Raw genomic sequence first — 14,466 nt, forward strand, 5'->3', positions numbered from 1 at the left:
TCAACAGAATACTGACGATGGTGTCTGGGTGAATACTGCCTGCTTGTTTATAACAGAAAGTCTTTCAATGTGAAACTCATTAAAAAACTCACTACATACTGTTTCCTGCCTGGTCTCTGTAGAACCCAAGTGCTGAACCCAATTCAGTATGAGTTTGATATTAAAGGTGCACTATTTGATGTCACTAGAAGAGGTTAAAGTTCATTTAAGTCATAATGGATCTTATTTTTTTCTTTCCACTGTCATTAGACTTGGAGTTCTATAAATTCTACACTTAGATACAAGGTTAGAACTAGAACCCTATGGGGTCTGAGGCTGTTTTGGCCGTTTCTCTATGCTTTTGATTTTCTCTATAAGTCACAAGACTCCCATAATGCACTGCAGTAAGTTAGGTACAATGCTGTGAAAAAGTATTCGCCCCCATCCTGAATTCTTCTGTTTTTGTGAATATCTGGTACTAAATTTTTCAGAAATGAAAACAAAATCTAAGATAAAACAAGGTCAGCCCGAGTAAACACAAAATATAGGTTTTGAATGATTATGTTATTTATTGAAACAAAAAAGTTCTCCAATACCACCTGGTCCTGTGTGAAAATTTATTTGAACCCGTTATTACTAATTCTCCAAATCTATGAAACTGCATTCATAATGGGGTTCAGCTGGACTAGACGCAACCAGGTCTGATTACTACAAACCCCGTTCAATCAAATCAACACTTAAATAGAACTTTTCAACAGCATGAAGTTGGTTAAAAGGTCTTACTCAGTAACACACGATGCCAAAGTTGAAAGAAATTAAAAAGAGAGCCATTATCTCTAAATGGAAAAACTCTGCACAGTAGTGAACCTTCCCAGAAGTGGCCGACCTTCCAAAATTCCAAAAGAGCACAGCGACGACTCATCCAGGAAGTCACAAAAGACCCAAGAACAACATCAAAGGACCATAAAAGGTCACTGTTCATGACTCTACTATCGGAAAGACACTGGGCAAAAATGGAATCCATGGAAGTGTGACGAGACAAAAACATTTAGCCAAAACGCACCTTGATGATCCTCAAACCTTTTGGGAGAATGTTCTGTGGATTGATGAGTCGAAAGTGGAACTGTTTGGAAGACAGGGGTCCCGTTACATCTGGTGTAAACCAAACACAGAATTCCACAAAAAGAACATCATACCTACGGTCAAGCATGGTGGAGGAAGTGTGATGGTGTGGGGATGCTTTGCTGCTTGCAATACTTGAGGGAAACATGAATTCTGCTCTCTACCAGAAAATCCTAAAGGAGAACGTCCGGTCTTCAGTCCGTAAGCTGAAACTCAAACAAGACAATGATCCAAAGCATAGGAGTCTTTAAGTCCATCTCTGAATGGTTCAAAAAAAGCTAAATGAAAGTTTTAGTGTGGCCTAATCAAAGTCCTGACTAGAACCAATTGAGACGCTGTGGCAGGACCATAAGCAGGCAGTTCATGCTCGAAAACCCTCCAGTGTGGCTGAACTAAAGCAGTTCTGTAAAGAAGAGTGGGCCACAATTCCACCACAGTGCTGTGAAACACTGATCTCCAGATATCAGAAGAGTTCGGTTGCAGTTATTGCTGCTAAAGGTGGCACAACCAGATTTTAAGTTTAAGGGGGTAATTGGTGATAGGTATTGGATAACATTCAATAAAAATAAATAAATAAATAAATACTGTATTGTGTGTTTACTCAATTTGCCTTTGTTTTATGTTGTATTTCGGTTGAAGATATGAGATATACACACACACAAAAAAACCCCCAGAAAAAAATCAGGATGGGGCAAATACATTTTCACAGCACTGTACATAAGTACATAATATCTATAAGTATACAGAAAACTCATAACCCACTTTTCTGTTCATAGGGAATAAGCAGCAAGGGCATTATTTCAGACACAGTGCCAGTCTGCTAATGTGGGGAATCAAACTGCTGTCTAAAATCGCAGGAAAATTGGTTTGTTGCTTGCTCCGTTGTTTTATAACCTGATCAATTGATTTACCTCACCATATTTTTGGTGGTGCAGCAGGTAGCATTGCCATCTTACAGCTTCAGGGTCTCTGGTCATGGTGAATGGTGTGTGAATATGTGTGTCTGCAAAGATGGACTGGCCTCCCATCCAAGTCTGTATGCCCAAATCACTCTCAGTTTTCCCGGGATAGATTCCACATCCACCATGACTCTGACCACGCTAAAGTAGTTATCGAACATGAATGAATATTTTTGCTGATGAATAAAGAGTCAATTTACATGTTTTATATACACTCATCAGCCATAACCTTTAAAGCACCTGCCTAATATTGTGTAGGTGTTCTGTGGTATCTGGCACCAAGACATTAGCAGCAGATCCTTAAAGTGCTGTAAGTTGCGAGGTGGGACTTCCGTGGATTGGACTTGTTTGTCCAGAACATCCCAGAGACACTCGATCGGATCGAGATCTGGGGAATCTGGAGGCCGAGTCAACACCTTGAACTCTTTCCCATGTTCCTCAAACTGTTCCTGAACCATTTTTGCAGTGTCTCAGGGCGCATCATCCTTCTGAAAGACGTCATTGTGATTAGGGAATACTCTGCAGCAATGTTTAGGTAGGTGGTACGTGTCAACGTAACATCCACATGAATGCCAGGACCCAAGCTTATCCAGTAGAACATTGCCCAGAGCATCACACTTCCTCCGCCGGCTCGCCTTCTTCCCATAGTGCATCCCGGCCCTTGTCAGAATCGCTCAGATCCTTACGCTTGCCAATTTTTTTCCTGCTTACAATACATCAACTTCGAGAACTGACGGTTCAGTTGCTGCCTAAAATATCCCACCCCTTGACAGGTGCCATTGTAACGAGATAATCAGCGTTATTCACTTCATCTGTCAGTGTTTTTTTTTATCTTATAGCTGATCGGTGTATCACTTGCCTCTGGTTGGACTATAGCGTTTAATATAGCCGATAATATATAGTATATGATGATTATTATGTTCATTGATGCTACAGAATCAATACATCTCATTAGCACACTGCTCAAAGAACAGAGCAGACCCAGAATAAGAATGCATGTGGGATTTTATTTGTTGATCCTCATGCCCTTCGGCATAGCTAGTGAGCAGGAACAAAAAATTTAAACAAACAGAAGTGCAGCTTTTCAGCACTCGCCGCTTATCCTGCTAATCAGCTCTACTCTGCGCACGGCCACTCATGCTCAGCGTCCTGTTCAGGATCGAGAATATATATATATATATATATATATATATATATATATATATATATATATATTTAGAGAGAGAGAGAGAGAGAGAGAGAGAGAGAGAAATAGGATGTAAACATCACTTTTTCAGCTCAAATCCTCATCCCCTCCCTCATCCTCATCCCTCTGCTAAACCACATTGCCAATATTTGTCAAATACGTTATGTCAATGTCAAAAACATGAAACCAATACGACATAAAAACGCCAAAAGGCTATAATGTATTTGTGATATGGAGAGGTGTAGGATTATGCTGTAAAGTTTACAAAAATAAACCTCAACACGGTTGCACCTATAATGTCCGGGAATAGATGAGGCCATGGTACGTGGAAACTTTTAGCCATAGAACAAAACACAGCTGAATTGAATGAAGACATTACCTTGTGCCGTGCTTACCGACCGATTAAAAAAAAGCTCTATACATTAGGGACCACATTTTCCTCATGTTCCAGCATCTAACAGACCTGAGGCAGGACATCAGAAGTCTGCAGCATTAGCTCGCCTCGTCCATGTACAGCTGGAACAGCGTGACGGTCAGGCAAGACGAGAGCTCCCTGAGGACTGGACTGAGAAGTCCATTCACGTTTTAATTATGCGGAACAACAAAGTATAATATCTATTCAAAAAGAGCCGAAAGAATTGAAGCAGCGCGGGATCATTATTCACACCTCTATTGTTATAGCATTCTCAAAACGCTGGGCTTGAAACAATCATGCCAGATTGAGCCACACCCTCAGTGGTTATTTGTAATCACATTAGGTTTAGATAGAATGCCCTTGGGCTGTAGAAATAATTGAGTTGAGATATAATTCAGTTATAGTTTGCCTGTTTATAGCAAATTAGATTTAAACCAACGATTGGACTACAGTACGGTCAATTCGATTTGACAGCTGTGGTCATGCAGATCCAAGGTCCAGCACAGTTTGTTGACTTTCATGCTTACACCAGATTTAACATAGTTAATGACAGGAAAGTCATCCAACTGTGCATCATTCCAAGCTTCCTCCAAGGTCCTTTTTTTCTCCACTCTTTACCCCAATTTAGTCTACTTCCATTTCCCACCCACTCACCAGCTCCCCCCATCGTGAGAAACGATGAAGTCTAACACACGTTCCCTCCAGATGTTTTTGAACTGCTGCTTATTTATGCTGCATCACAGAGCAATGTGACACGCCCAGAGGAAAGTGCTGTCCGCCCTCTTCTGCATACTGTATATGAGCCCACAGATGCCCATGACTGGCTGGTATCACTGTGATTTAAAGATGAGAGAGAGTATGCGATCCCTCTCACTCGAGACCACGGCCGATTTTGCTCCATCGAGTCCCGGCTACAGACGACTGTGGCACTGACATGCGATCTCAAGTTTGAGTCCTGGCACACTGTTGCCAGCATTTTACTGTCGGCAGTTCATTATGGTAGGCTTACTGTACATGTTGGAGGCAAATGGATGGAAGTGTGAGTCATTTCTTAACAATCCAAATGAGATAATACTGAACTCATGGTCAAAAACAGGCAGGTGTCAAACAGCAAGCTAACAATGGCAGTCAGAATACAGAGAAGGAGCAAAAAGTCAAGAATCAGGAATGACCAATGCTTAGAGATGTACTATGCTGGAATGGCAAAACCTCAAAAGAGGTGTGTTGAACTGGTATAAATACATGGAAGTAAAACAGGGTTAAAAGGAAACCAGCAGCACCAAACTGCCAATGTTGGGTCCTTGAGCAAGACCTCTAAGACTTCAAGCTGGAATTGTGGTCTACAATAATACAGATCTCACATCTCCAGGATTCGATCCTGAACTTGGGTGGACTTTCTCTATATGCTCTTCTCGTATCCATGTGTGCTTCCTTCAGGTTTCCTTCGACCACGCAAAAGCATAATGACGGTAGATGGATTGATCTGACCTGTGTGTGAATGAGTACATGCATAGTCCTCTGTGATGGACTATCGTTCAGTGATGGACTAGTCTCAGAATGTTCAGTATGAGCAGATTCTTTAAACGAGAGTCCTGGGATGATTCCAGGACAGTCTATATGACTACAGTAGCAGTTCTTAGGTACAAATCTCCAGTGAAGGCTATCCATGTGGGACCATCCACAGCAGCAGTATAGTGTAGGAGCTTCAAGCAGAAGAAGTATTTACTTCTAGTCCAGTTGAAGGTGTGATTGACCATGGCAAGATAAAGAAATATTCTCTCTCTCTCTCTTTCTCTTTCTCTCTCTTTAAAAAACCCCACAAATCTTTAGGTTTTGCGACTGTGAGTAATTTTCCAGGAAAAAAAAAAAAAGAGGACGAAAAGTTGCATGCATCCAGTGGCTAATAAGAGACAATATGGTAATAGAGGACCGCCTTCACGCGTCGCCTTGGCAACGAGTGAGAAAACGGTATGGCAAAAAAAAAAAAAAAAAAACCCCAAGGATGCGCAGCTCAGTCACCTTGAGCAGGTAACTCTATATTTAGCGCAAAAGAGATTAGATATGGATTCGATCAGTGATTAAACATAGTGATCAGTGATTTCAGGATCGTCGCGCGCGCGTGAGGAACGCGGGCATCTCGGCGCGCGCCTTGTGTGAGAGGAATGCGCCTTATTTTCCCTCGGATGAGATCTCTTTGCGCCTTTTTCTCCCCGGAGGAGAGGCACTCGCCTTGTTCTGTCTGCACTCTCCTCGTCTGCGGAGTGGCTGCACTGAGCAGCGTTGACGAGGAAGTGGAGGAAAAGTTGTCGCGGCGCGGACTTTGAGGTCATATATGAAGATCGGGACTGCGCGCAGACATGCCCATGCACCCCGTCACTTCCACTTTGATGTACCGAGGGATCTGCACCATCCCGGACATCCTCTCGTACGGGACACCGGTCAACCTACCTGAAGATGAAGTGGAGGGTGAGTCCGAGCGGCTTAGATGAATGAGCTGCATCTGATGATCATTACGCACCAGTCCAAATAGTTCCTGTCATTGATTCTTAGTCATGTCTGTCGTCTCTCCGCTCTGCCTTGCTTATTAGGAATCTAACTCTATACATCCAACTCCATCATGACAAAAGCCTTATCGAATTGAAATGGAATGAATGATCATGGAGAAGAAGCGCATCCATTGTCACTCACAGTCTCAGAGCACCTGTTAGTGTGCTCTCAGTGTTTTTGGGGTTTTTTGTTTTTTTTCCCCTCACTGAATGAATCAATGCTGCAGTGTAGAAATGCTCTAAAATTATTATATTGGACTGGATTTAAACTTTCTGCTGGTTTATTTCTAATTATTTCTGCCGGTGAGCAGAATATTGGCTATAGGAGTGTTCTCCCAATAAGCCAATAATTCATTGTTAGAACAGGTTGCCAGATCTAAATAATAATAATAATAATAATAATAATAATAATAATAATAATAATAATAATCTGAATAAACTGTCCATCTGAATCTACATAATTATATGTTATATATCTTAAATATTCCTTTCCTTTTTTTTAAATAATTTTTTTATAATTATTATTCTATTCTATTTATTATTATATTATTTTCTTCTTCTTCTTCCTCTTCTTCTTCTTCTTCTTCTTCTTCTTCTTCTGCTTCTTCTTCTAGTATGATTTGTCATATATCTTGTTTGAGACATATAATTTATTGATTATGGGTTTTTATTACCATTCAATACTTTTCTTGCACCTACAGTAAGGAAGCAGCCGGGTGTCATTACTTATCATTATTTATTTTCAGTGCAATTCATTTTCCTTCCTGTGTCACGAAGTCTAAAACTGGTGGAAAAATCAACCACAATCAGGCTTTCCAGTTTTCATTCACCATTCCATTCAAACATGAAGCAAATAGCAAACCTGTGGTCCAAAGTAACTATAAATATTGATTTTTTTTTTCTTTAAAAAAAAAAAAAAAAAAAAGGTACTTTCTTTTGAAAGTACAAGTCAAAAGATCACCGAGGGTAATCTCAATATTCTAAAAATGTAAAAAAAAAAAAAAAAAATTGTAGAAAAAAATTCCACAAAGGAAAACCTATTCTTTTAGAAATACCGTGAAATGTGTGTGTGTGTGTGTGTGTGTGTGTGTGTGTGTGTGTGTGAGAGAGAGAGGGAGAGAGAGCTTCAATCAATTTCAATTTCCAGCTCAAATCTATTGATTTTCTCCAAGGTTAAAGCAATAATTCAAATCATTATGGACTCGGGAGGAGTCTATCACAACGACGTGTTTGATACACATTATCCTTCCATTCAGAATGTTTCTAGACTTCAGTGCTTTGAAAGTTGTTAGCCACAAACAAAAGCAAGTTCGAAATCCAGTACTCAGTATTGAAATTAGCCCTATGACTCGTGCTATTAACGCATCTAGGACTCACCTTGGCTATAAACCGAGCGGAGTGTCTACGTTAAGCAAGAAATACACTTGTGAGGAAACATGCATTCTTTGAAAAACATCAATAAAGGTGACGTCTGGGTTTGTATTTTGACAAAGCTTTTATACGAAGGGGGGAAAAGTGTCAGCAGTGGCTCGTTCCGTGCCAATATGAACCATAAGCAGGGGAGGGGTTTGTGCTTAGTGATACTCTGAGGTGACAGGCTATTACAGCGGGCAGCATGATGAACAAAAGCATCTTGTCAGGCTACCACACACACACACGCACACACACACACACACACACACACACGTGTGTCTCCAACACCTGCATCAGAATTCAGCTCCATACGGCTGCAGCACATCCTCTGATACGCAAGGCAAATTGTAAACACTGTCAAGAAGAGGCACACTAACACACAAACAAAGGCAGGCACATACCCACACACACTTCAAGAGCGGATTAGTGTGGTCTGATATGAAAGAGAGAACGACAGCAGAGCTAAAACACTCGTACACAGATGTCAAGAATAAATAAGTTGTTTTTGCTCATAGGGCTCACGAACGCGTTATATTTCTCACGCTTTGGGACAGAATGGAATATGAGGCATTGGTGTGTCATTATATCGCTATAAAAACACTACTGTGAAGATGCACACATCCAGCCCTTTTGATATGATACAGATATCAGAGCTCGGTGTATTAGTATACCTAATACTGATCCGATACTGATGACGTCAGAGTAACTGAGAGAATCGCTACCAAGTTACGAAAAGCATCAGTAGCATCGTGCTTTAAGACAATCAGTGGATCAGATCGAAAACCATGTCAAATCTGATATCGGTTCTGCTTCTTAGGCCCGGAATCGGTTCAGTACATCCATGATAACGAATCATTATGAAGGTTTTTTACTAGGGATGCATCAATATCGATATTGGTATCGGTATCAACATACGACATCACGTGAAGCCCAGTGCACGTCGCTGAGCTAATGAGCAGACGACATGAAACGACAGCAATCTGGACCAGACCGCAAACCGTGCTGTGTAAAAATATCAAAAAGACCAGCTATACGATTAAACTGATCAAACAACTGAGCAACCAACACCGTAAATGCTAATTAGGTTAGAAACAAGGTGTAGAGACAACCCTTGGACAGCGAAAAAAAATACCAGCTCTTAAAACGTCGGTATCTCATGACAACGAGGAATTCCAATGCAACGAAGAAACACTTCACTTTCCAAAGTGAAAGAAAAACTGCTCTTTTTTAAATACTTCCAAGGTAAATAATTTAGCTAGCTAATGCACACTTCGTTTGAAATCATCCTACTAATGTTATAAAGAATGAGCCTAGTAGTCTAAGCGCATGAACACACACATATGTTCTTTTCATTGGCGCTATTGTAACCTGCGAAACGTAAACAGAATTAAAGATGTGTCTTGATGAATCCAAAGTAGGTTATTCATTTTGTTATCGGTATCGGGGTCAAGACAACGGTATTGATGTATTGCTAGTGTTGTCCTACAGAGACAGTATGAGTAGGGACAGGCCACTGATTGGGACAGCGCGTAACGCCTAGCATGGTCGCTGTATTACACAGCTGTATGACAAGTCCCGCCCCTCAGTAAAAACAGCCAATCAAGATGTTCGCGAAAAAGTGTTACCTATCAGAGTCTTACACCGATATATGCACAGACAGAGGACGCTTTGCCCCATTTGTACACGCATGTGCAGTAGCTGAGAAACATGAATGTTATTTATTTATTTATTTATTTATTTATTCAATTTTAAAAACAATATTAGAGCCGCTATTTCTGCCTGAATTTCAAATCAGCCTTAAGTGCCTGTTTCTGGTATACGTGTCTCCCCAATTCAAAAACAGTCTTGTAATGCTGAAAATAACCGCTCAGGACAAGATGGCTGACTTCCCGTGAAGGACTTTGGTTAGAATTCGTTTCAAAACTTTCAAACACGGCCATCCAGTGAACTTAATGGCCTGCCATCAGAGAACGGTCATGGAGGCTTTATTTACTCTAATTCACTCTAATTAGGCGTCGTTTTTCTCTCAACCACCAGCGCATGTTTTAAAGGTAATCCTACAGGAGGTGGCCTCGAGGCAGGCCGAAATGTGTAACTCCAAATGTGTAACTTTTCAGAACAGTGCATGGTGACAACTTTTTTTAAAAATTTTTTTTAATCAGCTAACCAATCAGCTTGGTGTACAAGCGAGGAATAACAACGACATGGAGGACAGAGTATGGAGCGTTTATTATAAAAGAAGATTAATGACAAGTCAACGCAGAGATATTTCAACACGTCAGAATATTGAGAAATTGTAATAAATGGTTAGAAATAGAGTGCCAGTGCGTGGTATTTATTATACGTAATCCAGTAATAATTGTCAAAATTCCAGGCAGGGGTAATCCATGATCATAAATCGAATCATAAGCAAGAGTAAAAAAACAAAACAAAAAAAAAAACAAAACAACCAAACAAACAAGGAAACAAGAAACTCAGGTCTGGACATAAAGAGTGTTTTTTATTTTGTTTAAAAAAAAAAAAAAAAAAAAGGCATGATAAGACTTTGCAACAAAAGTCAGAAACAGCAGGATGAAATAGACTAAATATTTCTTTTTGGACATAATAAAGTAAAAAACAAAAGCACGTGGAGCGAACATAAACGCAGGCGTGTTCATTGTACTGAGAAACATGGTTTACATGGAAAGGGAGAACTCAAGACAGAAATCTAATCTAAAAATCTAATCATTGTTAATAACTCTAGATTGATGTTCTAGCTAAGTAGTCATTAGAGTTAGAGTGTTGTCACGGTCACAGCCTGTGTGCTGCGTGTCTTTTTTTTCCCCTTTCTTTCTTTAAAAAAAATAAAATAAAAATCTTTGGTCGTGTGTGACCACTCAGTACTAGTTGGGTAGCCATTGCTATGTAAAAAGCCATTGGGTATGTAAAAAGATTAAGAAATGACAAAAATTAGGCTAAAATTTTTTTAAACATGCGAACTGGTTATGATGATTATGATCGGATTTGGATTTGTAGCTTTGCAGACATTTTTTTGGTCAGAAACCCTGACACTTTTTCCATATCCGATTTTGAGATCAGAGCTCCGAGTATCAGCCGGAACTTTTTACTGATCCGACATCTTAGTACCCGAGCCTGCTTTCTTCCTCTGAGCTTCTAAAAAGATCAAAAATCAAATCTTAGATCTTCTTAGACCTTCTAAAATGTGAACGTGCTTCTGATCGTGAAATACATGAATGGGATTAGAAAATATCCGATCTGAACTCGAGGTCCAGGCCAGATGTCAGATCGATATTGCTAATCTGTGGAAATTCTTTATACTAGGTTAAATGATTATAAATACAAGCGCGCAGACATTTCTAATGATTTTATTCAGCACTGAACTGGCACCACAGATGAAAATCTCACAAGGGTATCAAGTAAAGTGAAAGGCCGGTTGCGCTGCAGCTGCTTATTTCAGTGATACACTCAGGATATAGAGATGCCTCATGCTATGCCAGTAACACTCTGTTGATTGGCAGTGTTTGCTGTTCTGAGGAAACTCCCAGATGTTGCCTGCACCTGGCCATGCGCTCCACATGGCTTTCCACTGGCACCATGATGATCAGGCGCTGAGCTTGTTTCGAGCTTGATTATTGCACTTGGCAGAGGTGGCAGAGGTGGAACTGCATCGTGATTGAATCTGCATTTCGCTGCTGTCTGGGGGGGGGGGGGGGGGTATGGTGCGGCACACGAGCGTGGAGAGAACACCATCGCCCTGTCATCTAGCACATGTTGGAAACACATGGATCATACAGTAATTTCACACACTCCTGTAGTACATGGAGAACCAGGTTCAGTCACGGGTGCACAGATGAAGGTGCCGTGAGAGAACGCGTAATGCTTTATGTTTCAGTATGTCTTATATCTAGTGAGGATATTTTTTTGTGTTTTTGAAATCTCACAACTACTAGATAGATAGATAGATAGATAGATAGGCAGACAGATATAGATAGATTGATAGACTGATAGATAAACAGATCGACAGACAGACAGACAGATAGATAGATAGATAGATAGGTAGACAGATAGATTGATAGACTGACAGACATAAAGACAGACAGGCAGATAGATAGAGATAGATTGATAGACAGATAGATAGATAGACAGACAGAAAGAAAGACAGACAGGCAGGCAGATAGATACATAGGCAGACAGATATAGATAGATTGACAAACAGACAGACAGACAGACAGACAGACAGATAGATAGATAGGCAGACAGATATAGATAGATTGATAGACTGATAGATAAACAGATCGACAGACAGACAGACAGACAGACAGATAGATAGATAGATAGGTAGACAGATAGATTGATAGACTGACAGACATAAAGACAGACAGGCAGATAGATAGAGATAGATTGATAGACAGATTGATAGATAGACAGACAGAAAGAAAGACAGACAGGCAGGCAGATAGATATATAGGCAGACAGATATAGATAGATTGACAAACAGACAGACAGACAGACAGATAGATAGATAGATAGATAGATAGATAGATAGATAGATAGGCAGACAGATATAGATAGATTGATAGACTGACAGACAAAGACAGACAGGCAGATAGAGACATAGGCAGACAGATATAGATAGATTGATAGACTGAGATAGCTAGACAGACAGACAGACAGACAGACAGATAGATAGATAGATAGACACTGATTGACTGACTGATTGATTGAGACACCTCTATCTAGAACTCTAGAACAGGGAGGTTTGTCTTTAGGAAGTTAAAAACTATTGAAAGAACCCCATTGAATCAATAATACTGAAGTCTAATTTAAGTCATGTGATAGTATTTTCAGGTTGTTGCATATTAACTAGACTGTTTGGTTTAGTTTCAATAAAAAATAAAGATGGCCAGAGATAAAGCAATATTAATCTGGTGTATAAAACTTTAAACTTCATACAGAAAAAGACATTTCCCAACCATCCAGTTGGCAGGAAAGTGCACATGGTGCCTGCAGTGAAGGCTGAGCGCACATGCTGGGTAATGAATGACTGTCGGTGAAAAGGAGACACATAATTAGGCTAAAGGTTTCCAGAATTTTCAGCACAGTCCAGAGACGCACCTACACAGCCTGAGCTGTTTGCGTGTGCTCCCTGATGAAGCTCCTGTCTCATGGAGTAGTTCTTACACAGTCAACAACTGAAGCTTGGTTATTCAGTGTGTATTTTACGGTCGGTCCGAAGATGACCGCTCGTTCCCTGTGCCCCATTACGTAACTAAGCTAATTTAGGTTTTTTATTTTCGTAGGGGTTTTTTTTTTTTTTTTTTTTTTTTTTTTTTAAGTTATCTCAAATCTCAAAGATTTAGTCACTGACAACAGAAACACTGAAGGGGAACTTGTGTTCAATAAAAAAGTCAATACTTAAATGTACTGAAAAATCATTGCAGTACAAGCAGTGCAGTAAAAATCAGTAGTGACAGATTAACTTCTCTGAGGTGAAACTCGAGCAGATTCAACACTGTGACAGCAGTCTCAACTGTGATTCTGGGCTGGATTTACTCCGTACTATCCATGCTCTTATACCATCGCTCATTTAGGCCCTGGAGTCGAAACAACATACGGTACTTATAATGTTATGTGACTACTCTACCTGATGTTTATAGTAGTGCATTCTCACTGTTGTCTAAGAGTGCAGATTAGTGAATTGAAATGAACTCTCTATTATTATTATTATTATTATTATTATTATTATTATTATTAGTAGTAGTAGTAGTAGTAGTATTAGTAGTAGAAGTATTATTATTATTATTATTATTATTATTATTAGTAGTAGTAGTAGAAATAGTAGTAGTATTAGTAGTAGTAGTAGCATTATTATTATTATTATTAGTAGTAGTAGTAATAGTAGTAGTAGTAGTAGTAGTATTAGTAGTAGTAGTAGAATTATTATTATTATTATTATTATTATTATTATTATTATTAGTAGTAGTAGTAGTAGCAGTAGTAGTATTAGTAGCAGTGGTAGTATTAATAGCAGTAATAGTAGCAGTAGTAGTATTAGTAGTAGTAGTAGAAGTCGTAGCAGTAGTAGCAGTAGTAGTATTAGTAGCAGTAGTAGCAGTAGTAGCAGTAGTAGTATTAGTAGTAGTAGTAGTAGTAGAAGTAGTAGCAGTAGTAGTAGTAGTAGTAGTAGTAGTATTAGTAGCAGTAGTAGTATTAGTAGTAGTAGTAGTAGAAGTAGTAGCAGTAGTAGTAGTAGTAGTAGTAGTATTAGTAGCAGTAGTAGTATTAGTAGTAGTAGTAGTAGAAGTAGTAGCAGTAATAGTAGCAGTAGTAGTATTAGTAGTAGTAGTAGTAGAAGTAGTAGCAGTAGTAGTAGCAGTAGTAGTAGCAGTAGTAGTATTAGTAGTAGTAGTAGTAGAAGTAGTAGCAGTAGTAGTAGTAGTAGTAGTAGTAGTATTAGTAGCAGTAGTACTAGAAGTAGTAGTACTTTTAACCATGAGCCTGCTTTTTATATTGATATTAATAGCATGTCATTTAAGCACCCTAAAAGTTATACATTTGACCTTAGATTTCATTCACTGGAGTGCACAAACTGGTCAAGATGCAAACAACCTTTTTTTTTTTTGTGTTGCATTCTATTGCACCATTTCCAGAAAGAAAATCTCACCAGTTATAGGAAATTAATTAACATAATGATGTGGCCCAGATGCAAAATGGAATCCCCATTATCCCTCCTGGAGTCATTTATTCTGCTTAGCGATTTCCAAAAGATTACACATTTACAGTAACTTTCATTTTTATCATCGGAAACTCCTTGCTGAAATGTCTCCTCACAGATAGTTTTTTCAT

At 39.4% G+C, this 14,466-nt stretch overlaps 1 protein-coding gene across 1 annotated transcript in view; it reads left to right on the forward strand.

The window, feature by feature from the left end:
- The first annotated feature begins 6,018 nt into the window (after positions 1-6,018).
- LOC128599314 (calcium-binding protein 7) overlaps positions 6,019-14,466 on the forward strand; it is a 28,817-nt gene continuing 20,369 nt past the window's right edge. Inside the window, exon 1 of the mRNA XM_053610829.1 lies at positions 6,019-6,127. Within this exon, the coding sequence (XP_053466804.1) occupies positions 6,019-6,127 (109 nt within the window). The remainder of the gene's footprint in view (positions 6,128-14,466) is intronic.

This window comes from Ictalurus furcatus, chromosome 22 (genome assembly GCF_023375685.1).
Source record: "Ictalurus furcatus strain D&B chromosome 22, Billie_1.0, whole genome shotgun sequence".
NCBI classification, from domain to species: domain Eukaryota; kingdom Metazoa; phylum Chordata; class Actinopteri; order Siluriformes; family Ictaluridae; genus Ictalurus; species Ictalurus furcatus.